This window comes from Lactuca sativa, chromosome 6 (genome assembly GCF_002870075.4).
Source record: "Lactuca sativa cultivar Salinas chromosome 6, Lsat_Salinas_v11, whole genome shotgun sequence".
Classification (NCBI taxonomy): Eukaryota; Viridiplantae; Streptophyta; class Magnoliopsida; order Asterales; family Asteraceae; genus Lactuca; species Lactuca sativa.
In genome coordinates, this window is record NC_056628.2 from 53,459,490 (window position 1) to 53,484,699 (window position 25,210).

General features: G+C 32.9%; 3 protein-coding genes across 17 annotated transcripts; 1 reads left to right on the top strand and 2 right to left on the bottom strand.

The window, feature by feature from the left end:
• Positions 1 to 4,674: 4,674 nt before the first annotated feature.
• Positions 4,675 to 7,402, bottom strand: LOC111905321 (uncharacterized). 14 transcript variants are annotated; one of them, XM_052764624.1, is made up of 6 exons: positions 6,955 to 7,167; positions 6,763 to 6,839; positions 6,618 to 6,653; positions 6,305 to 6,410; positions 6,190 to 6,220; positions 4,675 to 6,077 (listed from the first exon to the last, which is right to left on the bottom strand). In XM_052764624.1, the coding sequence occupies exons 1-5, from the start codon at positions 6,959 to 6,961 to the stop codon at positions 6,210 to 6,212; spliced, it is 237 nt and encodes a 78-aa protein (XP_052620584.1). In that variant the 5' UTR covers positions 6,962 to 7,167; the 3' UTR covers positions 4,675 to 6,077; positions 6,190 to 6,209. The 14 variants fall into 14 exon arrangements, 2 of the variants coding, with proteins under 2 accessions (XP_052620584.1, XP_042751668.1); XM_042895734.2 differs by having other exon boundaries at positions 6,763 to 6,862; XR_002854834.3 differs by lacking the exon at positions 6,955 to 7,167 and adding an exon at positions 7,182 to 7,402 and having other exon boundaries at positions 6,305 to 6,653.
• Positions 7,403 to 15,223: 7,821 nt separating this feature from the next.
• LOC111905323 (protein WHAT'S THIS FACTOR 9, mitochondrial) lies at positions 15,224 to 16,866 on the top strand. Its single transcript, XM_023901015.3, has one exon. The coding sequence runs from the start codon at positions 15,288 to 15,290 to the stop codon at positions 16,614 to 16,616; it is 1,329 nt and encodes a 442-aa protein (XP_023756783.1). The 5' UTR covers positions 15,224 to 15,287; the 3' UTR covers positions 16,617 to 16,866.
• A 433-nt stretch (positions 16,867 to 17,299) lies between these two features.
• On the bottom strand, positions 17,300 to 21,012 carry LOC111905324 (DEAD-box ATP-dependent RNA helicase 37). Of its 2 annotated transcripts, none has more exons than XM_023901017.2 (7): positions 20,843 to 21,012; positions 19,448 to 20,342; positions 19,277 to 19,360; positions 18,901 to 19,143; positions 18,359 to 18,526; positions 18,172 to 18,282; positions 17,300 to 18,090 (listed from the first exon to the last, which is right to left on the bottom strand). In XM_023901017.2, exons 2-7 carry the CDS (start codon positions 20,213 to 20,215, stop codon positions 17,566 to 17,568), a joined length of 1,899 nt encoding a protein of 632 aa, XP_023756785.1. In that variant the 5' UTR covers positions 20,216 to 20,342; positions 20,843 to 21,012; the 3' UTR covers positions 17,300 to 17,565. The 2 variants fall into 2 exon arrangements, with proteins under 2 accessions (XP_023756785.1, XP_023756784.1); XM_023901016.2 differs by having other exon boundaries at positions 20,824 to 21,012.
• Between the last annotated feature and the right edge of the window lie 4,198 nt (positions 21,013 to 25,210).

Genomic DNA, 25,210 nt, shown 5'->3' on the forward strand with positions numbered 1-25,210 from the left:
ATGACCATTTTACCCCTCTTTTCAGAGTTAGTGTTGAATAACCAGTTCCCTAATTTCCTATTAAGAGCTTATGTGGAACTATATACCAACATTCTTTTTCTTCATCATTTTTATTTTTAATCTATTAATAGCGTCTTTTCTGATTCAATCGTCTTTTAAACTAAAATGGTGTAGCAAAAGTAAAAAAGATGATCAACATAAACATGACATTGTCTCCTTTGAGAAGGGAAATATAAACACAACAGAACATAGCAGTAAACAGGTATATTTTAATTTAATTATGAAAATATGTTTATATTTCTTGCATTTTACCTTATATTATATTAGTCTTTGTTTGTATTTTCATGAAGAATATGATGAGATGCATTATATTGTTTACATTTTATAATTCAGATTTCTTTGAAGTGGGAAACTCCTCCTTAGACTATGTTTATCGTGACAAAACCAAATTCAACTTCAGTCAAAATCCTTTGTGCAGAAATTGTCAGGTATTATGACTTCAATTGTCTTGTTAAAGGGTACTTTTGGCATATGGTTATTAGTCAATCACTTCTGTTAGAGGATATTTCTTTGAGCTTATGCATTACATTGTTGTATATTATTATTTACAATTACAATATTTCTTTGAGCTTCTAATATAGTTGGTTGAAGGAAAAGAGAAGTATGAATATATTTGTTGAACCATGAGTAAGAAATAAACTTCTAGACGAATCTTCATACTTTAACTTTGCACAGACATGGATAGATGGTGAGTTAATTTCATCTACCTTCAACATAGATGCATAAATTTCATGCTTACATATTGGGATTTGTTGGTTTATGTGAATCTAATGGTTGCATTATTCAAATTTGTAGGTCTTGTTGATGTGCATAGTGTCAAGCAAACTAACTCGGAATGTTGTGAAGGTGGTCAACAAGTTCTTGTAGTTCAAATATTATTTGTTGATGACTTTCATCTTTTTCACATTTGATGTATAACATTTGTCTACTATTGGAATGATTATTTGTATGACATTAACTTTTGTGCAATGGATTTTATTTTTTGTATATGGTATTTTATTTTCTATTATGAGACATGAAATGCAAATTTAATTTGAAAATTAGTAAATCTATAAATATTTTTATTTAAAAAAAAAAAAGTTAAAATTACGATACGCAAAAATCTGTGTCATCTTCATTTATGACATGACCTTTCTTGACAGCAGCTTTAATGATACGCATTGCATGTCATAAATGTGTGTCGACGCGCAAAAGCGTGTCGTCTCTCGTTATGACATGTCCTTCCTTGACACGCAGTTGCGCGTCGTTTGAGCGTTTTACGACACACATTGCGCGTTGTAAAAAGCTGTTTTTCTAGTAGTTATATTAGACTTATATGCGGTTTTTGTTCACTTACACTAGTTGAAATAGATTGTATGTAGTGGAATAGTTTGTGACTCAAAACGATAAATGTCAATACCATAAATTAAGTCATATAACACTTAATTAATATCATGACACAACTGATTAAGGTTTAATAATTTATAGTTAATAAGTTAGTTATATAAACCCTTTCCTTTTATACAAAAACACAATATTTATGTGGGAGAAGTTTGCCCCATTAGTTAAGTGTTCCCAAATTAAGTAAGATAGTACTTAATTAATATCATGACATGATTTTACAAAGTTTATAAATTCGAAACTTATGAGTTTTACATATAAAATATACAAATGTTTGTACAAGGTTTCTAGAGTAAATTTGGTCATTTTATGTTTTCACAAAGTGTGATATAAATTTATTTTATATAAACTGGTATTCAAAATTCTTATATAAAACGCATTTTGATCATGAGAACCGTAAAAATTTGATATAAGTCTAATTTACTTATGTGTATTTTTCCAAATTTTGTACTTTTGGATTTGAACAAATTGTATTTACAAATGACTCCAAATACATTTTTATAACTCAATTATTTTATATTTTTGATAGAAAAGTGCATATGTATAAAAGTTGTTCGATCAAATAACTTTTATAAAACACTTTTGATTATAAAAATATTTTGTGTCAAAACCTGTAGAACTCACCAACAATTATGTTGATGTATGTTAATTCATGTATAACTATGTTATTTACCAGGTCGCAAGTGTTCGCTCAGAAGACTCTCCGTTTTTTATATTATACCTTCGTAAATGTCGGATAGTTAGGCGCGTGTCATGATTTAGCAATTGTCATTGTTAATGTAATTTCTATTTTAGTAATAATAGAATACTATATTTGTACTATTCAATATATGCTCAATAGTTGTGAATACTTATTTACGTCATGCACCTCGGCGTTTTTGGCGGCGGCCAGGGTGTGACAATCAAATACAAACAATACAATGAAAATGCTTATATGAATCTCGAATACAGAGTTTTACATATATTATGTATAAATATATATTTTAAACAAAATCATAGTACTTTTAAAATATTATATTACTTCATGGCATATAAGATCGATATACATTTGTAGTTGTTGGACACAATTATGGATTTGTCGTACTTGTTCAATACAAATATGGGGCATTATTATGGCTTTTTGTCTGGAGCATAAGAAACATTTGGATCAGCCCTCGCAACAAGCTTCAATTATCGTATGTGATAATGCTCTCTCCTCCACATATTTTAACCACCATGAATTTACAAATGAAACATTGAAACATATTACTTCTCAACCATTATAGTTTTATTTAACATAATAAATATTCTACCATTATAAATTCCATATATACCTATAGATAAGCTAAAGTAAAGATAATTCATCATTTAGCCACACACTTCCTATAAATCCATCACATTTTACAAAATATATCGATCCATAGCAATCTCAAAAGTATATGTATCATAATTAAGATAATGAATGTGATTTTCTTTATTTATGAATTAATAATTATTATAGAATAAGATCCTAAATTTCAAAGTAATATAATAATACCCATATGGCATAAGAGGTACTCGTCACCACAGAGACGATCAAAGTCGAATCGTGAGCCTATTAGTGAAGCAAATTCAATGAAGCAACAACTGGTACCATAGAGAAGCGGCCATAAACTAGAGAGTCTTGACCAATTTGAAATTACCACTATGTTAGTCCTAAATCCGATTGTCTTATCTTTCTATTGTTCAAATGTTTAAATGAATTGAATCACATAAATATTAAACTCTAAGATAAAATCTGACACAAATTTTCATAATAGAAATTCACACTTAGGGCGTGTTTGGTTCAAGGATTAAGATGGAATTTAAAGAAACTAAATGTAGATTTAAGTAAAAATTGCAGTTGCTTGACACAATAAAATGAATATAAATTTTTTAAATTCCAGTTTCAAAGTAATTAGTCATTATTTAAGGGGTAATATTTTAGATTTAATTCGTTATGTATATTAAAAATACAAAGTTTTCCACCCAAAATCTTTTTTACAACAAGAATGAAACTAAATATATTTTACAATTAATCTTAACGAGTGTTGTGGTTAATTAGTTTTAAAAATAACCGAATTCCCTTTTTTTTTAATATTTTGATCAAAGTTAATATTTCAAATGTTACGTTATATATATATATATATATATATATATATATATATATATATATATATATATATATATATATATATATATATATATATATATATTAGGAAACTTATTTGGGCCGTGATAATCACGGCCCTAAAGAATTGATGGGTAAGCTATTTTTTATTTTTCACAGTATAGTCTCTTGAAATGAAAAAATTGAAACTAACGTTTTAATGGAAAAAAAAAAGGGAAGGAAGATGTTGAGTAAATAGTAAATAAGAAATGATAATAACATTAATTTAGATAAAAATTGGTTAAGTAAATGAGGAAGATGTTAAATATGTTGTGTTTCTTGTATTTATTTAATAACAAATTGGTTAAGTGGAAAAGTAGCAGCATCGTTTCATTATCATAAAATTAATTTTGATAAATAAACTCAGAAGAGTTGCAATAAAATCTGTTTCTTACCTAGATAATTAAGATTTACACACACCTGCACATCCACCAACATATTAACGAAGCTTTTAACAAAAGGATATGAACTTTAACTATTTAAAAAGTAAAAGTAAAATTTATTTGAAGACATGGTTGATACACTGACAGACTTGTTACCAATGAGTGTTAAAAACTCTTACAAGGCATTGTTAAACATTTTTTTAATTCGTAAATTTTATATAGTAACCTGAACAATTTTAATTATTTCATTTCTGGTTACCCAAAAGGATGGACCTTTAAAAGACCATGCCAAATGGTTTCGTAATAGATAAAAAATAAATTTAACTCCTCAAAGTGTCATCCAATCAACCTCCAAATAGGGAAAAAAATCATAACTATATCACTCCATAAGATCCATTAGAAACGTTTGAAGCAATAAGACCATTCAAAATCATGCCTTCTATTCACAGTCGTTCAAAATTGCGACAAGTTGAAAATCACAATCAATCTCAGATGTGGAACAAAACCTTTAAATCAAAGGAAACTTGATATAAAACAAACTCATCATTCCAGCCAATCAAACCTAAATGTTTGAAGCATTAAAATCATTCAAAATCACATCAAATTGAGGAATAAGTTTAAAGGGTTCTAAAATTATTTTAGTAATTACCTCAAGAATTAATTAGATGTACTACAAGACCGACAACTAAAAATTCGAAGTTATTAAAAATCAATCCCTCCATCATTAGGTTTTATAGATTCAACTTCATAAATGCCTTAAATTTAAAACCAAAGAAAAATATCAATAAAATTTCATTACTGGTAGATAGTACTATGAATGAAGCACCAAATTATATCTATCAACAGCAACCACCTGCAACATGTTTATTGATTATAAGACTCGGATTAAAAGGCTAGGTCATCTTCTCTAAAAGGCATACACTTTGACAAAAAAAAAAAAAAAAACATGAAGCACATGATTGAAATCGTTCAGTGACCTGTGCAAAAGAACCTCCACCACCGATGTTTTCATCAATGGAAAACAATAAGTTAGCAGCTAGTTCTTCTGCTGTAACCACTTCCAACTTCAAAACAACTCCACCAATACCTCTTCTTTTATTGGAAAATAATACCAAAAAAGAAAAGCCAAAAGAGGGAAAAATATCGAGGGAAACTGCTTAATTTCAACCATTTTGACATAATTGTAAAAAATTAGTAACTCTTATTTTCCATCTCAATCTCCAAATTTCAAGCTTCAAAATTATGAAAATTAAAAAACAAAATGACAAAAGATCCTTGTTATGTCTTCCCTAGTTAGACCAAATTTCATGGAGCTTCTTTAAATTTGGTGTGAAAGGGCACTCACCGACTCCTTAAATTAGAGTTGGAGTATTGGACCTTCAGAGATAGAAAGCAATTCTATCAGTTGTGTGTCTATCTACTCAATGTAGAAGATTTTTTTATACCATATGTTAGTCAAGTTAAAGGGATTCATCAAGTTTATATGTTTCTAAATCTACTTTTAGATAGGAAATATCCATTCTGCAAATAACATACCAGTAGTTAATTAGTACTTATCCAATGTAATTGGTAATTCTTCCAAGACCAATTACCGAAGGCGAGCTACCTGCATTTCGGAAACTAAAAAACCACAGATTGGGTCCTGTAAAACAAGTCTTTGACATCCAAAAGCAACCATATGTTCCCCAAATCCGTAACATTTTCTATCAATAAAATAACCAATTGATAAATAGCTAAAAAGAAAATAAGCATAAAAAGGAGCTGTTAGAAGAAAGAGAACCGAAGGGTATCAACATAAATCTAAATCCCTTAATCTCTTTATGTATTCAACTCTGTGAGGGCTTGTTACATCCGACACCATTGAAGTTGAATAAAAAATTCAAGGTGGAAAAGATTAGGGAGAAGTTGTTAATGATATTTTGCAGCTTTAAAAAATAAAGAATTAGGGAAAAGGAAACCAGAGGGAATGAAACGAAAGTCGGGAAGAGGGGCATTAATCTCAACTTCTCTCCAAGTCTTCTTCCTCAGAAAACGTCCAGAGTTGCCATGATCAAATTCTTTTACTCAAAATATAACACCCATCCAAACTGGAAAAAAAAAATAAGAATGAAGCACTAATATTGAGGTCAAATACAAAATTGAATTACACACCATCGTTAAGATAATTTAACCTAATAATCTTATATATAAAAATAGAACCTCTAAATGGCAAGGCTTCCTCAATAACAAACTACAAACATAAACAAAAATGTTAACATGATTTCTTTCTTCAATAAAAAGCATCGACAAAAAATAACAGAAAGTAGATGCCTACCTTCACTATTCACTGAGAGTGATTTGAGGAGATTAGGTTTAAGATCATGTTTCTCGGGAACAAGAGAGGCAACGGTGTCGTCGGAAAAAATAAATAAGAATAATATCTGCAGAACGTAGGTTTCAGAACAGAGAAAAACAAAGAAAAGCAAATGAAGCCAATCGATTTTAAGAGACCAGTTTTCTTAAGAGGGAGGTATGCACGCGCAAGATAGCAAGCTGGTGAATCAGGCAAACAGATAACATCATATATCTGGGACGGAGAGACGTTAGCGGTCCCTGAACGCCATACCTAGTGCAAGAGAGAAAACTACCTGCAACTGGGAAGTCGGAGACGTCATCTTGGACCGCTGTTTCCAGCGCAAATCAACCATCAAAAAGGGTTTGTTTTTTAAGAAGTAAGCACCATGTCAACTGGTTCAGAAATTGGAAGACGTGGTGGAGGCACAGCTGACATACCTTAAATCGACATGCATGAAGTCTTTTGCTAACGATCAGAAGCATATGATATAAGCGATGGGCGGCGGCCTGCGTCACTAAAGCATCAACCAGGTGACTTCTAGTTAGAGATGGAAATAACAAATCCAATTAGGTCTTTGACATATATGCAGATGAACAACTTTGATTTAAGGCTTCACAATCGATTAATACCCCTCATGTGAACACCGGCCAATTAATTGGACCAAAAAATAAGTTGCTTGCTTCAATTGGAGCATATATTCAGCAACATGCAAAGACTACACATTCAGCTGACCATATACTCCGGGAGGAAGGTGAAGAGGCGGTGGGGAAATCTAAGGCAGTTGCTTCTCAAGAAGAAAGAAAGAGGAGGAAAAGAAAGACTACCAAAAAATACACAAGAAAAGAAAGTGACTCACCTTAAGAAAGGTTAATTGAGGCGGCAAACAACTTTGGGAGAAACGCCGGCAGAAAAGCAATTACGTAAACCGACCTTTGAAGTCCATTGCGTCAGCCAGATGCAAGGATGACCGGAAACAAGCAGGCAGATTGGTGATGCAGGCAGCCAAGCAGCTAATGGAAGGATGGTGCAGAACATAGCGTAAGATAAAATTGGCGGCCCATTAGTCTTTTTTATTGGAGGAGGGAAGCAACTCATCGACGTGGACATAAACCCAACTCTTTAATATATATATATATATATATATATATATATATATATATATATATATATATATATATATATATATATATATATATATATATAATGGTTATTTTTTAATTTTTTTAAAAAAACTATCTTTTTAAAATATTTTTTAACAAAATAGGTTTTGGTCAAATTATATGTTAATTTCGTATTTTGATTTTAAGTCTTAGAATTAACACTTTATTCAAAATATTTAACTATTTAAAATAGTATTTTGACATATTTTCAAGTTTCGTAGATATTTTCATTTATGTTTTCAATTTAATATCATATTTGATATGTCATTTGTAAAGGCTGCTCAAGAAGTTGGACTAGCTGCTCCATTTTATATAACTGATTACTTAAAAACTTTTAAGTATTGAAAAAAATAGTATTTGGAGGATGAGAGAGAAGAGGCGTGAGGTATTGCCGCAGTGGGGTATTCTTATCCGTATTTACGGTGTGCGTTATATTTTACGTAAGATATTGTATTCACATCAATGACAGTAGCAAAGCTCACCAACGACATTATGCTTCTGCAACATAAACTAACTTTTAGTTACATTACTTGACACTGACTTATGCTTTATTTGTCGAAGAAAAAGTAAAAATATTTTTATAGGAATAGTGGTAATAGTCTATTGAAAGAATCAAATACAAACAATAGCAACGAATATGACCCTCAAAGACGAAGACGGAGTTTTACATATATTATGTATGAATGTATATTTTTAAACAAAATCATGGCGTTTTTAAAATATTATATTATTTCATGGCATATAAGTTTGATATATACTTGTAGTTGTTCGACAAACCATAAGTTTGATATATATTTGTAGTTGTTCGACAAAAGTATGGATTTGTCTTACTTGTTCAATGCAAATATGGGGCATTATTATGGCTTTTTGTCTGGTATAAGAAACCTTTGGACCAACCTTTGCAACAACCTTCGATTATTGTATCAAATAATGTTCTCCCTTCTACATATTTTAACCACCATGAATTTACAAATGATACATGCTACTTCACAATCATTATACTTTTATTTAACATGATAAATATTCTACCTCTGTAAATTCCATGTATACCTTTGGATAAGCTTGAGTATAGATAATTCATCATTTACCCACACACTTTCTCTAAATCCATCATTTATTAGAAAAATATATTGATTCATAACAATCTCAAAAGTATATGTATCATAATTAAGACAATGAATGTGATTTTTCATTTATGAATTAGTGATAGTTATAGAACACTATTACAAAACACTATGCTAATTTTCAAAGTCATATAATAAAACCCATATGACATGGGAGGTACTCGTCAGCATGGAAATTACCATTATGTTGTCTTAAACTTGATCCTCTTATACTTCTATTGTTCGAATGTTTAAATAAACTGAATCAGATAAATCTTAAACTCTAAGATAAAGTCTCGTACAAATTTTCCCGATGGAAAGTCACGCTTAGGGTGTGTTTGGTTCACGAATTAAGATGAAATTTAAAGACACTAAATGTAGATTTAAGTAAAAATAGCATTTCCTTGACACATTAAAATGAATATAAATTCTTTAAATTCTAATTTTGAAGGAAATAGTCATTATTTAATTAAGGAGAAATATTTTCGATTTAATTCTTTATGTTTTATTAAAAATACTAAATTATCCCCTGCAATCTTTTTTACAACATGAATGAAACTAAGTATTTATAACTATTACTTTTAATGAGTATTTTGGTTAATAATTTTTAAAAGTTATTGATTTTCCTTTTGTTAATATTTTGATTAAAGTTAATATTTTAAATAACAAGTCATTAATTTTAAGATAATGTATTATATATTTTTTATTTATATTATTTATAATGGTTACTTTTTAATTATTTAAAAACTACCTTTTCGAAATAATTTTTTAACAAAATAGGTTTTGGTCAAAATAGAGTCATCGTTGGGTATGACATGAACTACATGATAGGCGTATGTAGTCAAGATGGGATTTGTTCCCTTTTATTCATTGAGAGTTAGACATTTAAGGCCTAACTAAAAGTTAAACACCACGTGAGATTGATCATGATCCATATCTCATGTTCAACATGATATCTGAGACAAGAATAACTGATACCACACCTTTAGTAACAATTGTAGCTTAGAGCTCCTATAATTAGTTGTTTATAAGATGGCACCCTTCATATGTTATTAGGGACAATAGTTTGTTGCTAGACGCTAGCTATTGTCTATGTAAATCTATAATAAATCTTGTACAAGTGGGAGATTGTTGAATCTATATGTCCAATAATCATTATTGAGTGATATTGCTAATAATATATGATCTTATAGGGTCACACATTTATCAAGTTTGCACATTTTGTATATTTATTATTAATATGATTATTAATAAATAATATCAATTCGTGTATTTAATTTGGTAATAATTATTGTTTTGTGAAAATAATAATTAAAAGAGAGTATAACTAGTTATTATATCATATAGTATGATTTAGTAAATCATGTACAAAGTTTTGGACTAGTTGAATCCTTTTGTCTTTTACCTAAAGACAAAGTTTATATTTTATAAATTTTGAGTTTATAAAATTTAAACAATTCTTCTTCTTTATTAGTTAGACAATTTTTGTCTTTTTAAAGGCATGGCCAAAATTATTATTATAAGAAGAGAGGTTGTTTGTCAACTTTCTTCTTATGTCTCTCACGTTTCTAAAAGACTACCAATACTTTATCTTATTATATTATAAAGGTATGTCTTGCATGGGAGTATAAAATGAAGGTTTTAGCATGAGTTTTTGACTAGTTTTTCTAGTCTTCCTTCTCATGGCCAAAAATATACTCTCTCCATCTCTTCTTCTTGTCTTTTGAAGTTTAGTGAAGAAATGATGTTCTAAAGTGCTACTCATTGGGTGCTTATTTGAGTTAAACACTTAAATACTTAACAAGTACTTTATACAATAAGGAACTAACCTGCCAAGTGCATTATTCTTGATGGTGGATACACATAGAGAAATTCTATTCTTGAATTTTTGCTATCTTCATCAACACCCCAAAACCAAATTGATTCAAAGGTTTCAAAGGTTATCATTCTAAAACATTTTTTTTTGTCGTTTTTAATATCATTCTAACATCTATGATGGATCCTAGATGGTTTGGTTTTATTATAAACTAAAAAATAAACTTGTTATTTTTAACGCTTCCGTTGACAGGTTTTTATGAAAAACACACTTATATTTTGAATCAAAACCATCAGTATCCCCCTTGTCACTGTGGCAAGGGTTGCGGCCAAAATCGCAACACTCCTTATGGTCTAATGCAAACGGTACAAGTGGTATGAGTGGTTTTGTTGCTCTTAGTAGCATATTCAAGATCGAGAAACAAAACAATACAAGAAGAGCATTGCAGACAACAGTGATAAGACCTTGTTCAACTTATCAATAGCAATGGCACTCCCAATCACCTCCTGGATGTCAGATGCAATCAACGTTATTTCAGCCATAAACCATAGAACTATAATAGCCCAATAAGGGTACTCATCCATGAAAAATCTTTGTTATGTATCTCCCTGTAACCACCCTATTCCTAGCGGACAATAGATGGATCAAAATCCCCATTATGGTGGACTATAAGAGCAACCACAATAAAGAGTAACTGAAAACAGCACCAGCTTACAGATCCCCCTTTAGGTTTCCTGGATCAAGAAACGTTGTTCTCATTAAAAATTCAGACCGATGAACTTCCATAGCTTCTTCTAGGAGAACGGTGGTGGTGGAGGTATAAGGGTGTGATGATGGTGATAGTTATCGGTTGTGGGTTGATAATGATGACCAAAGAAGATGATGAACATGAGAGGGAGACGAAATATGTGTGTATATGAGAGAGAGAGAGAGGGGGGGAGAGAATGATTATTTAGTCACTTTATTAATTTATTAAATGAGTTGGCATAAGAAGTAATAAGGCTTTTTTGTCATTTTCCCTTTAAAATAAGTACAACGCTTTAATCTCCACAAATTAATTTAAAATATCTAAATTACTCGGTACTTATTTTTAATAACAAAAATAACAATTTATTATAAGCTTTAAAAACACAAACCACGATTATTGAACTTTTATGGGTCTTTTTTTATTCATGGAGAAGTTACTTTATACCATTTTTAAATAATCAGGAACTTTTTATTTAAATGATTCATTTATTATTTTAAACATTTATTATTTTAGACATAATGGCAAATTTATGATCAATTCAATGTATTATTTAATAAAAAAAATACACATACCTTAATGTATATAACATTTTATCTAGAAAATATCATTACTTATTTAGTCACTTAATTTATTTAAAGTTATTTCAAGAATGGTTTGTTGTTTTATTCCATCCACCAAAAACAAATAAAGCTTTTCATTCCAATATAATGAACCATTTCATTCCTTTTGAGATTCTCATTAAGTCCTACATATCTAGATAACCATTTTACCTTTACATTAAAAAACCAAATTTCACAATAAGAGAGGTTGCAAATAGATAAATTGTTAGGGTGCATTTGGTTGTGGAAAGTTTTCTACTTTTCTAGGAAATTTTTCCAAGAAAAACGGAAATTTTGAAAACGCGTTTGGTTCATTCAATTTTCCAAAATTTTCCAAAAAAATGAAAATTTTCAGTTTTCCAAATTGTATGTAAATTAGAAAAGTGATTTTTATAGTTTTCCAAAGTTTTTCAAATTTCTAAGATGAAAAATGAAAACTCTTCCGGTTTCAACCAAACGCGTTTTCTAAAATTTTCATTGAAAGTTGAAAATAAAAACTCAGCTCTATTTTCTGAAAACATTTTCTTAGAAAATGAAAACAGTTTTCCCCAACCAAACGCACCCTTAGTTTCTCACTTTCTTACAAAATCTATTTATGTTTGCAGAGATAAAGTATGGATCACAACTTTCCATGGTTGTTGGATTCCATCCTCTGCATCGGTATAGTCCTCCATGGAGTTTGTGATTCTAAACCCGAGTTCAACGGGTTCTTTTAGATTCCCGAAATAAATGGGCATGAAATCAGACAAGGATTCGTATATACCTTGTTGCAGGATTCAGTTGCTATCTTTGAGGTTTGTATTTGGCTCCTTACAAAGCTTTTTATGGCATGGCTTCCTATGGAGTCACCTCAATGTTTTCAAAATTATAGAAAAAAAAACCGCAGAGGAGGAGAACCATATTATAATAATAGAAAGCACTCTCATCGGACACTGATAAATCAGGTTTTTTTATTTATGAATCCCATGATTTTGTAATGCATTGTACAATTTAAATGTAACTCGTTGATGAAAGGAAGTTGTGTAATACGGTGTGACCAGACACTCCAACAATTTTGACTTTCATTTTTTTTAGAGAATTTGTGGTGATTTGTTTGATAGTTGTGAAATCTTGTTTCTTTTCATCGTGGAACTATAATAGTATAGTATCATGATATAAACAATAAGAGAAGTTTATAATATATTATTATGCATTAGATGTAAATGCTATGTATTAACGTATAGTTAGTTCCTAATCAACTATGTTAAAGAGTGTATTTGAGTATTGAGTGTGGACAACCGGATGAAACACCAATTTGGTGTCACATAGACAATGGTGTTATAACACCAAACAAGGAAATGGTTTTCATGTTATAACACCAATATTTTCCATGTCATATTTTTCTTTTTGAATTTTTTTCGAGTTTCCTTTTTTTTCCTTTTTTCGTGTTTCTTTTTTTTAATTGATAAAACAAATATATTTTTTTAAAACATAATATTAAAAAAAAAAGACATAATATTTAAAAACTAAAATTAAGATTACGATTAAAAAATAACATTAATTTTAAAAAATAACATTTTTTTCCTAGTCCTAATTAACCCAAATAACATATAACTTAAACCTAAAACCATAATATTTTATTACTAATCCTAATTAACCCAAATATTCTTTCTAATTTGTAGCACCGCTAGATCTTGAGGCGACAAATCTTCCTCACTTCTCTCGTGCATGCATTTGTAGGAACTCCAAGTGGCAACGTTTCAACTCATTTTTTTCTTTTTGTAATAAATTGTGTTCATCGAATTTCGCTTTAATTTCCGTCACATCTTTTGTTTTCGCCTCAACCTCATCCACATGTCTTGCAATGCGTCTCGCTTTATCGCATCCGGACGGTCGTCGTGGTGGGGAGATCTCCTCGATATCATCCAGTATCTCATTGGTGTCGGCGTTTAGGTCGATGTGAGTCCATGTGTCTAACACGTCGACCGAGCTTGAATTTCGAGACTTCTTAGATTGAACTTCCGACGATGTAGGAGTTTTATTCCACCTTGGATCCACTCGCAGCAACTCCCACGACTTCTCGAACTCGAACAAATGTCTCATTTCGACCCAATATTGTTCTTTTGCATATTTGAATAAATCAAAGTCGTTTGCTCCGCTCTAGTATTGCGCCTGAAGTCTAGTGTAAATACCATTGAATTTTGTGCACCGCTTGGTTATTTGACTCCATTTGCGGCTTAGCATGTCCGTATTGTGATACGGTTGTTTCTTCAACATAGTGTGGAATTTTTCGAGCACTGCCCACCAATACTCACCTTTCTTTATACCATTACTGCGGAGTTCGTCTTTTGAAGTAGTACATCATGTTGCCATCAGAGTATATTCCTCATCCAGTGTCCACCATTGTGGAACTTCCTCACTTTCCGCTTCAACCGCTATAGCTTTCCCTTTCCCTCTTCCTTTCGTTTTCCCTTTCCCTCTCCTACTACCTCTCATTCGTGTTTTGACTGATGGTTGTGTTGGAGGTGGTGGTTTTGTTGGTTGGTTGTTGCATGGAAGAGAAAGTCGGAAAAGGATTTTGTTGCAAATTTGGGTTTTGGTCAAAAGGATTTTGTTGAAGGTAATGTGAGTTAGGAAATTGTAGTGGTGGTGAAGCGGTATTGAAAGAGGCTCTTTAGTATGGATTTGTGGTGATCCTTGAGACGATAAAATGTTGAAATAATTTTCATAACCGGCAAATCTGAGAGACGAGATTGTGTTTGGTTGTGTGTTTGGGTTTTTATTCATTTTTTTGGTTGAGAAGAAAATATAAATTTTATAAAATATAGAGAGAATGAGAGAAATGTCTAAAAAAAATGTGTTAATATGTTGTATTTATATAAAAGTTAAAGGGTAAAAGGTTTTTTTAATTTATATTTTGACCGTTTGCCAACGGTCTTCGTGTTTCACCCGGTGGTAACGAAGACGAGATGCGCCATAACGAGAAGAAACAAACAAGGGGGCGGTGTTGAGCTTGTTACGACGCCGTTATGGCTTCGCCACATCGGCCATAACGAGGAGGAAAAGTAAACCTGTGTTATATTTTATAATGTATAAAAGGAAATGAGAAACTTTTTATATTTATGCTTCCAGTATACGCATTAAAGAACATGTGAAATTAGATTGGAGCAATATGAAAGTATCAAATAGCAATATAATTCTATTACCAAAGGGCCAATGGCCTAGCGGTATGGAGTGACCATCTCATATGAGAGGTTAGGGGTTCAAGTCTCGGTGGAGACATAGGTTGTTATTTAAGAGTAGATTAGTTAGTTTGCCGTTTCAAAATATATATATATATATATATATATATATATATATATATATATATATATATATATATATATATATATATATATATATATATATATATATATATATATATATATATATATATTCTATTGTTGAATTTATGTTTGAGAATATAATGTTTATTAATAATTATGAAATAATAAAAATTAAAGTATGTTGTTATTTCTTGTATATAGCTTACATTGTAGGGTTGTTCAAACAGAAGCATGAAGTACAGAGGCACCATTAACGATATGCATTTGCTCTGTGATAAGATCTTCACCTCCCATCTCTCTAACCATCAACAATGTCGAACAATCACAAAAGTCCGATTGAAATGGGTGAAAAACCGATCCCTGGACAACATAATCGACATCCACACCGATCTCAAAGCCGCCTGTTTACTCAAAGACGCCATCATCCACCGCCCTTCCGCCACCCAATTCCTTACCGCGAAATCCATCGCCGACACCCAAAAACTCCTCGGAATCACCGTACCTACCCTCCGTTTCATCCGCCGCTACCCTACTCTCTTCGAAGAATTCCCACACCCTAAATACCGTTCCCTCCCCTGTTTCCGTCTCACCAACATTGCCCTAAATTTACACAACATTGAACGCAAAATCTATGAAACTCACGAATCAGACATAGTTGAAAGGCTCTGTAGAGTGTTAATGATGACCAGAGATAAACAAATACCTCTTCAATCGCTTCATCCGTTAAGATGGGATTTAGGTTTTCCGTATGATTACGATAAAACCCTAATCCAGAACCACCCTGACAAATTCCGAATTGTGAAGGGATCAAACGGGGTATCAAGCTTGAAACTTGAGAAATGGATCGATGAATTTGCTGTTTCCGAGCTTCAAAAGAGCAACGAGATCAAGGAAGCTAAAGCTAGCAACAATGATGGTGATCATGATCATTACAGGAGATTTATGAGAGGGCAAACTTCATTAACATTTCCATTAAGCTTTCCTAGAGGTTATGGTGCACAAAAGAAGGTGAAATCATGGATGGATGAGTTTCAAAAGCTGCCATATATATCTCCATATGAGGATTCCACCAGCATCGATCCAGAAAGTGAGTTGATGGAGAAAAGAATCGTTGGGGTTTTACATGAGTTGTTGAGCTTGACTGTTTACAAGAAAACCAAACGGAATTACTTGAGGAATTTGACTGATGAATTGAATATGCCATTTAGGTTTACAAGAATCTTTACAAGGTACCCTGGGATTTTCTATCTTTCATTGAAGTGTAAGACTACTTCTGTAGCTCTTAAGGAAGGGTATAAAAGAGGAAAATTGGTGTATGCATGTCCGATTGCAAAGCATAGAGGGAAGTTTCATCATGTTATGAGGACTGGATTGATTTACAGGAAGAAAGGGCTGGAGATGTTATCTGATTTGGATAAATTTGTTGCTGTTGCTGATGATGATGATGTGATAGGGACTAATGAAAAAGATTCAGATGATGAAGAAATTGAATCGAGTGGCGAATGGGTTGAAGATGAAGATGAAGATGAGGAGTTGGATGATGTTTCTGATCAAGATTAGCAAAGTCAGTTAATTTTAGAGACATGGAGAGGGAATTTTAATTTACTTGAGGATGAATTTTGTAATTCCCTGTACTTTATTTCATGATATTATATATAATATATATCAAGATGAAGATTTGGAATTTGTGAAACCATGGGATAATTGTACAAGTAGGAACACTTGATATTCTTGAATCTTGAATAGGATCCTTACATGTTTCAAAACTTGGGGCTCCTCAGTTTTATAATACAAAGAAAAGTTTGATGAACTATAACTTTCTTCATGAGAATCCAATTTGTAGTTAAGGTCATTGTCTTCTTTCGTTGTAAGAGGATATGATGATGCCATCCTTAATATGTTAAAAAAAGGGAAACTCAAATGTATTCAAACATGGAAGATAATGGAGTAGTAACTGTGCAGTGCTTAAAATCACATAAATGTATTCTGTTAAGGAGATTAATTAGCAAGATTACGTTGAACATGGATAAACCTAATTGTATCCTGAGATCATTTCCATGTGGTTTTTGTTTTCTTTTATTCAGACAACGTAAGAAGGTTAACCAAAAAGAAACGGGGTCACAAATCAAGACAGTTAAAACAAAATATCGTTGCAATTTCAACATGAATTTATGTTTGTTACTAATTTGTTACCAATATATGGAAAAAGATAAAATTCCTAGCATAATAACTGAGACATGATAAGTTGATAACAAATCTATTAATTTGCATGTTAGAACACAAACAAACAAAGCTTAATAGCTTGCAAAAATCCATACAATTGCCACTTCTTTTCTCAATTCTACACTTGAAAAAAGAAAATACGCAAACCAAAATTAAATAGGTCTCTTCCCATTCCCATTTTAGTCAGCGAATTTGTTTATAAAAAGAATATTTCAAGCAAAATTTCACAAAAACACGATATAATTCTTTCATCCCCACGAAAAAATTATCAACAAATTCCAATCCACTAATCCCAAGCACTCGGTGCACCACCACCGCCACCATATCCACCACCACCGCCTCCATAACCACCACCATAACTGCCACCACCATAACCGCCACCACCACCCCCATAACCGCCACCACCTCCACCATAACCGCCACCACCGCCGCCGCCATAGGAGTTATCCTTCCTAAAATCACGGCCACCAAAGCGTCCACCGGATCGCCTGTTCTTACCCCCACCGTAAGACGCACGGCTGGCATACCGAGTAAGCCAAGCTGGCACTTCCTGGTTGGCTTCTTGCATTAAGTCGGCTAATGATTTTGCTATGGATGTATTGTTGTCACTGAAGAAAGCTGTGGCCAATCCCGTCTTGCCAGCTCGCCCTGTTCGTCCTATTCTGTGTACGTAGTCATCAATGTCATTAGGAAGGTCAAAGTTGACCACATGCGACACATCAGGGATATCCAGACCACGTGCCGCCACGTCAGTCGCCACCAAAATCGGTGTTTTCCCACTTTTGAATGATCGCAATGCCTGCTCCCTTTCCTAAAATCCACCACGTTTTACCATATTTGTTAAATACCCAAAATACCCTTCATCGCTTTTGAATGATAGCAATGTTCTTACCGGCTGTGATCTGTCACCATGGATGGTAGTAGCTGGGAAGCCATTACTATAGAGCCAATGTTCGAGTGAATCTGCTCCTTTTTTTGTCTCCACAAAAACTAATGTAAGAGCCTGTTGAAAATAATAAGCATTCATATCTTTGCAAGATTTTATAAAGATTAAAAAAAAATTACTAGTAGAAGTAGACCTTGGTATTAGAATCATTTTCCTTTTGCGCATGAAGGAGGTCCATAAGATGGCTTCTTTTGTCAACTTCTTGAACAAATTCCACCCTTTGAACAATTAAATCGGTACTTGACCCAACACGACCCACGGTTAAAAATATGTAATTTGAAAGAAAATCAGATGCCAGTCTCTGCAATTCACAAAAATTAACAATTTATACATCAAAATAATTTCATGTTTTAGTAAAGCTAAAACAAAAGTGAATTACAAAAATGGTCCCTGTGCTTTCTGATTTTAACCGTGTTTAGCTCAAAAGTGAAACCTTTTTCAGTTTTGGTCCTTATTTCAAGGTTTCAATACGATTTTGGTCCCTAAAACCTTTGAAAGAGAGACCAAAATCGAACCAAAAACAATATGAAACCTTGAAATAAGGACCAAAACTGAAAAAGGTTTTAATTTTGGACTAAACATGGTAAAATTCAGAAAGCATTAAAGCAAAGGGACCGTTTTTGTAATTTACTAATAAAGTAGAAATAATTAGTAACAGTATTTGAAATAAATAACCTGGATTTCTCTAGGAAATGTAGCACTGAAGAGCATAGTTTGTCTTTGACCTGGTGGAGGCATGTCAGTTTGCTCCACTATTTTTCTGATTTGAGGCTCAAATCCCATATCCAACATTCTATCTGCCTCATCAAGAGCTAGATATCGTATCATTTGCAATGACACTTTTGCCCTTTCCAGCAAATCAACCAACCTTCCTGGAGTGGCGACAAGTATATCAACTCCTCTCTCGAGCTCTCTTAACTATCCATTACCAAAATTTCACCAAAAACCAGTAAATGTAATACAAACATGTCAAGATCAATGATAGAAATCAGTCATTACTCATTAGTCAATCATTTATCAAGAAAAAGAATTCCAATTTAGTTCCAGTTACCTGTTGATTAATCGGTGCTCCACCATAAACAACCACCACCTTGACACCTGTCTGATAAGAAAACTTCCGAGCCTCCTCATGTATCTGTTCATGTAACACACAATATAAAGAATTAAAGATTAAAGATACCAATTATCTCAAGAACATAATAAGTTATTCATAAATGAGAACCTGACAGGAGAGTTCCCTTGTAGGAGATAAAATCAGGGCAAGGGGGAAAACAGTTCTTGTGCCACGTGGTCTTTGTGCAAATTGTCCCCTCATAATCCCACTGATTATAGGGAAGCAAAATGCTGCAGTTTTCCCGGATCCAGTTTGAGCACATGCCATTAAATCGCGTCCAGCAAGAGAAATAGGAATGGTGTAACGTTGGACAGGGGTAGGTTTGACATATTTGCACCTTCTAATGTTAAGATTCAGAGCCTCCCCTAAGTCTATTTCTGCAAATGTGTTAACTGGAGGTGGCACATTTTCACCACTAGTTTCCACAGGAATATCCTCATAAGCATCAAAATTGATACCATTGTTTTCTTGTTCAGTTGTGATTTCTTCAGCACTATCTATATCCTCATTACCAAATGGATTAACCTCCATGTCTCTACCACCACCACCACCCCAACTACCACCTCTGTTTCCCCAACCCCCTCCACCACCACCACCACGGCCGCCAGTACCATATCCTGGCCTACTGTAATCCTGCCTAGGAGCAGCCCATCGTGATCCGCTTGTTTGTCCACCATATCCTAACCTATCATTTGCAGGTGGTGCACCACTCTGTGATGTGGCTGAGGGAGCCGCCTGCATCTGTGCAGGCGGCCTGTTACGGAGATGAGGTGGAACATAAGCAGGCTTACCTCCAGCTCCTGGAGCTCCACCAACTCCATTGTTGTCGGAGCCTGAAGCTGTATTGTCAACAGAGTCTGCCCAAGAAGATCTCATGGCTTACAAGTATCAATTCTCAATCTTACCTGCAACTAAATCTCACAAAGAAACAACAATTGCTTCTAGATAGCTGTTAACACCGAGCAAATCACAAAAATGTAGCTTTCAACACAGAGATCAATACCTGAGCACACAGAAGAAGAATATTAAAGTCGGAAATTTAACAAGATATCGCGCTATTAGCTCATGTAGTTAGATACCGCATAGATAACAAGCAACTTAAATCATGCAAAAACACACGAGCGTCCGAAATTTTATAAGATTAATGCATCGCGATAGTTAAAACGCTACTGCAACAATCGATGCAATCAGATTGAAATGTTTTACAGAAGCAAGTAATTCATAAAAAATAAAAAATAAAAACACACATGGATTGATATTAGATACGCAAATAACAAAAAGGTCCAGGATTCATGTTTATAATATAAACAGATGCAAGTCATTTCATAAGATTTTAAGAGTACATCCGATCGATAAGAAACAATATACGCATATATAGAACGATATATAAAGCTTGTTGGAGCAATGAGATCGAGCATCTGAAATGTAGAATAATTTGCTCCGCATGCTTATAAAATAAACAGATTTGGAAGCGGAAGCTATACCGAATATATATGAACGCACCCGACGTTGTGGAGTTGAAGAGGAGAGAGATTGCATCAATGGCGGAGCGACCCAAAGCAGAATTTTAGGAGAAATCAGAAACCCTAAGAAAGAGGCCGGAGCTATATTTCAGATGGAGAATTGGGACAGTGAAGAGAAAATATCGGATTAATGGGTGTGCGATTAGATATTTACTTGGATTTAGTTTTGGGCACATAAATATGTTTTCTTTTTTTCTTTGTGCGTAAAATAAAGTCTAACCTTTTTCTAACCCGAGATGCCAAAAGAAAAAAAAATTGTTCGATTTTTGTGTGGTTATGTCCATTGTTGTAAAGGTATTATAATGAAAAATATATATTTAAAAAATATTAGTATTAAATTTTATTTTTTATTTATATTATTATTAAATTTAGTAAGCTCCCCGTAAAAAAATAGTAAGTTGTTTAAAAAACTTCATTATTAGGTCGAGTTGAGTGTAGCGGTAAAGGTGGTGCGGGGCTCGGAACCGTAACCGTAACCGAAATACAACATTGGCATTGCGGTTTAGGGCGTGCAGGATCCGAGTGAGGGGAGGCTACCCCTAGAGCAGGAAAATGAGTCGTGTTGTATCGGGTTTGTGTCGTGTCGTGTCATGTCAAGATATTAAAGGGTTTGACCCTAACCTGGCTTGTTTAATTATTATGTTGTGTCGTGTCAACCTGTTTATTTTTGTGTCGATTTTGTTCTGGGTATTAGGTTAAGGTTTAGACATTGTAAATATGTTTTGTCATATTAGGTTGAAACATTTTAAAATGTTGAAAAGTAGGAGATTGGGAAGTGAAAATGAATAAGTGAAACACTGGAGTTGGGAGGTGGAAAATTCATACTAAGTTTATAGAAAGCAAAAAAAAGAAAGAGTTTAAGTTTTTTCTTTTTCTTTTTTTTTTTTTGGGGGGGGGGGGGGGGGGGGGGGAACTACAAGTCTATAATATATAATATATTTATAAAAATATGAAATTTATAAAAATGATATATAATTAAACTGGGTCATATTCGAGTCATCTTTGAGTTGAAAGTCTTCACCCTAACCCTACCTGTTTAATTATCGAGTTGTGTCATGTCAATCCATTTACATAAAAGATGTTTCTCCAATTCAAAAATTCACAGTCTGTATTTGTCAGTTAGCATATGGCATGGAAGCAAATAAATGGGACAGGTATTTAAGGATGTCCAAGCATACCACACATGATAGTACAAGTTCGCGAAAGTTATTACTTTAGTTTACGGGGAATGATATTTGTGCAAACCAACCATTAACAATGTCCACCAATTGTACACGGTGCATGAAAATAAGCATGGGTTCCTGGGAATGCTAGGTAGTATCGATTGCATGCACTGGTCTTGGGCATTGTGCCCCAACACATGGTGTGATCAATACATGTGAGGCGATCATAGAGAATCGACGATTGGTCTAGAAGCAATCGCATCACATGATCTTTGGATATGGCATGCATTTTTTGGTCCATCTGGTGCAAACAACGACATCAATGTTCTAGACCAGTCATCGGTATTCAACGACATCTACCTTGGAAACTCGTATGATGTACTGTTTGAAGCAAATGGGATAGCATATAAGCGTGGGTACTATCTTTTACTAATAAGATATATCCTACCTTATATGTTTTTGTGAAATTGTTCACATGTCCAAACGACGAAAAAAGAAAAAAGTTTAAGCATGCACAAGAGTTAGCTATAAAGGACGTGAAACGAACATTTGGTGTACTTAAGGGGCGATGGCAAGTACTGCAAGCCAGGGCACGATCATATGAAGTGAAAAGGTTGCAACACGTAATGTACGTATGCATCATATTACATGATATGATTCTAGAATATGAAATAAGAGTGATATGTTGATACGACGAAAATGAAGTTTTGCCAAACTTTAGAGGAAAGTTAAATAAAGAGGTTTTATTTATGAGTAAAGTTAGAGAAAACATAGATCCAAAACTAGGGTTGCATGCACACACATAGGATTGTTTGTATAAAACCCATCAGGTTTCTTGTGGTATGGAAGATGATGAACCAAAGAAACTAGGTGATCGTTTCTCTCTTGCCGCTTCTTTCTCTAGTCTCCTTGCAATTCTTTCAATTTATGGATAAAAAACTAAAGGTGTACCTGAACAAAAAATTATTGGCATAAAACTATTAGAAAGCACTATGTCCCTGACAACGACGCCAATTTGTTAACATGTTGTCGTACGTGTATTAAACAAATAAATTTATCACTGTTGATTGCACTAAAAATATAACACAAGGAAGCATGGTCAAATCATCAGGGACACGACCTAATGGTCAATGCCTTTTTGCATCATGCAGATTCTAGTCAAGACATAAATTATTAAGAAGGGGGATTTTGATTAAAATAAAAACTAAAAATGCAGTGATATTAAATTAAATGAAAATCAATAATAAAAGGAAAATTCAGTTCTGCTGCGACTTTCCTAAGCATGCAATCAACCCAAATCTGGTTATTTGAGATGCGTTTAAGCTGATACGGAGAAAAACTAACAAGCTCTACTAATTTCTCTTTTACCAAAACTAGTTAATTAAAACAAACTCTTCAATTAACCATAATTTTTTACTGTTCGATTAAACAAACTCTTAAATAAATCAAAAAAATTGCATTAAGTTATGTGTAAGATTCTCAGCAATACTCAATACTTCTCACAAGCTCGGAAACATAAATATATGATTTTTCAGTTTATAATAAAGTCAAATCCCAAACACGAAACTGATTTATTACTTGTTACTTATTACCAATTGACATAAGCAATTACGGATTCTATTAATTGATTAACTGGAATGATAAAAACCCTAGCTAGGTGATCATACTAACAAAAATTAAAATCAAACATTCATTAAGAATAAAACTGAAAAATCTAGATAGAAACACAAATCAAGAATCAAATCTAATGATCAATCACATGACAAGTACTGGTCTAATGCAGAACTGAAAACTAAGGTTTTAGCCAGACATGGCTAAAATCTGATTAAAACTACTAGAATTAAACATTAAACAACTAATCTTACTAATCTAATTAAAGGAGATGATCCACATTCTTCAGATCTTCAAAAATTGTTGAAATTGGAGAAGAAACACCTCCAAAATCGTCTTTTTCATCGTCCAATCCTTACAACTGATTATGAGAGTTGTATTTATACTCAAGGTGGAAGCTTCCGGAACAAGAAATTGATAACATGCAATCAATTGTATTGAGGTTGCGATCGCATGTATTGAAGATAACGCGTCACAGGCCTTTTTAGTGAAGTGGGATGTTATTTCAACACTTTTTAGCAAAGTTGCAATCGTATGTACATAGGTTGCGATCGCATGTATTGGTTTTCTTCTTCCAGATGAATTTTTGGCACTAAAAAACCTCGATGACAAGTTTCGAGCAAAGTTACGATCGCATAAAGGCTCCATGCGATCGTATGGACAATATTTACGATCGCATGTTTTGCCTACGACGTCTAAATTTTGTCTAGTTTTCATAACATTTTGAATTTCATCAATCAGAGTTATGTTTCATGATATATGGTTAAATACTGACACGGGGTCAAAGCTGCCAACAACATCTTTTAGCTTCAGATTGTAGAATCTATCTTCATGTGATCAATTCGATCGAATGTTTCTTGACCAAAACATCTTCCAAACATTCCTCGTAATCATTCATAAGTTCCAAGCTCCATTTTAAGCTCCAAACGCACATCTAGTTGCTCCCAAAGCACTGCTCCACTTGAATTATCTAAAATTGACATAAAAACAAGAGCAATATGAAATTCTAACGAAAAACTTGACCTGAACATTATTTAAATAAATGACATGCAAAATATGATCCTAAATGATAATAAAAATTACCCTATAAGATGCATAAAATGGCATCTAACATGAAGGTTTTGGAAGAGTTGGAAGTAAGTTACTATTCTTCAACCTAAGGTGAGTTTGTACTTCTTGATAGAGTATGTTTATATATAGAAGCACATGTGTAAACATATGAATGTGATGATGTAGTATGTGATTACATCATTATTGTATGTGAATGTTTGGATGTAGTTAACGATTACATCATTGTTAGATCTTGATATGTTACATACCTTATGTTATGTTGTATGATGTGCATGGTATGCATGCAAGAGTTAGATTAAGGGATCCATATGAAGAGTATGCTAGATTATGCATGGAAACAAAGATGATGATGACGACCGATTGTTTATCATCTGGTATATGTATAGATTGTAACACCCTAAATTTTTTCAAACTTTTTCATGTTATGAAATGTTATGGTTTAAAAAACATTCAGGTATTAGCCCACATTTATCAAAAATCGGTCCCACAAAAACCTTTATAAA

Coding starts and splice junctions, on each gene's coding strand:
- LOC111905321 (XM_042895734.2), bottom strand. CDS start 7,019: ATGCTCCAATTGAAGCAAGCAACTTATTTTTTGGTCCAATTAATTGGC. Junction 6,654..6,762: donor TTCATGCATGTCGATTTAAG/GTATGTCAGCTG, acceptor CGCTGGAAACAG/CGGTCCAAGATGACGTCTCC. Junction 6,411..6,617: donor CTCCGACTTCCCAGTTGCAG/GTAGTTTTCTCT, acceptor TACGTTCTGCAG/ATATTATTCTTATTTATTTT.
- LOC111905323 (XM_023901015.3), top strand. CDS start 15,288: ATGAAGTACAGAGGCACCATTAACGATATGCATTTGCTCTGTGATAAG.
- LOC111905324 (XM_023901017.2), bottom strand. CDS start 20,215: ATGAGATCTTCTTGGGCAGACTCTGTTGACAATACAGCTTCAGGCTCC. Junction 19,361..19,447: donor CAAGGGAACTCTCCTGTCAG/GTTCTCATTTAT, acceptor TTACATGAACAG/ATACATGAGGAGGCTCGGAA. Junction 18,091..18,171: donor ATGGTGACAGATCACAGCCG/GTAAGAACATTG, acceptor GGTGGATTTTAG/GAAAGGGAGCAGGCATTGCG.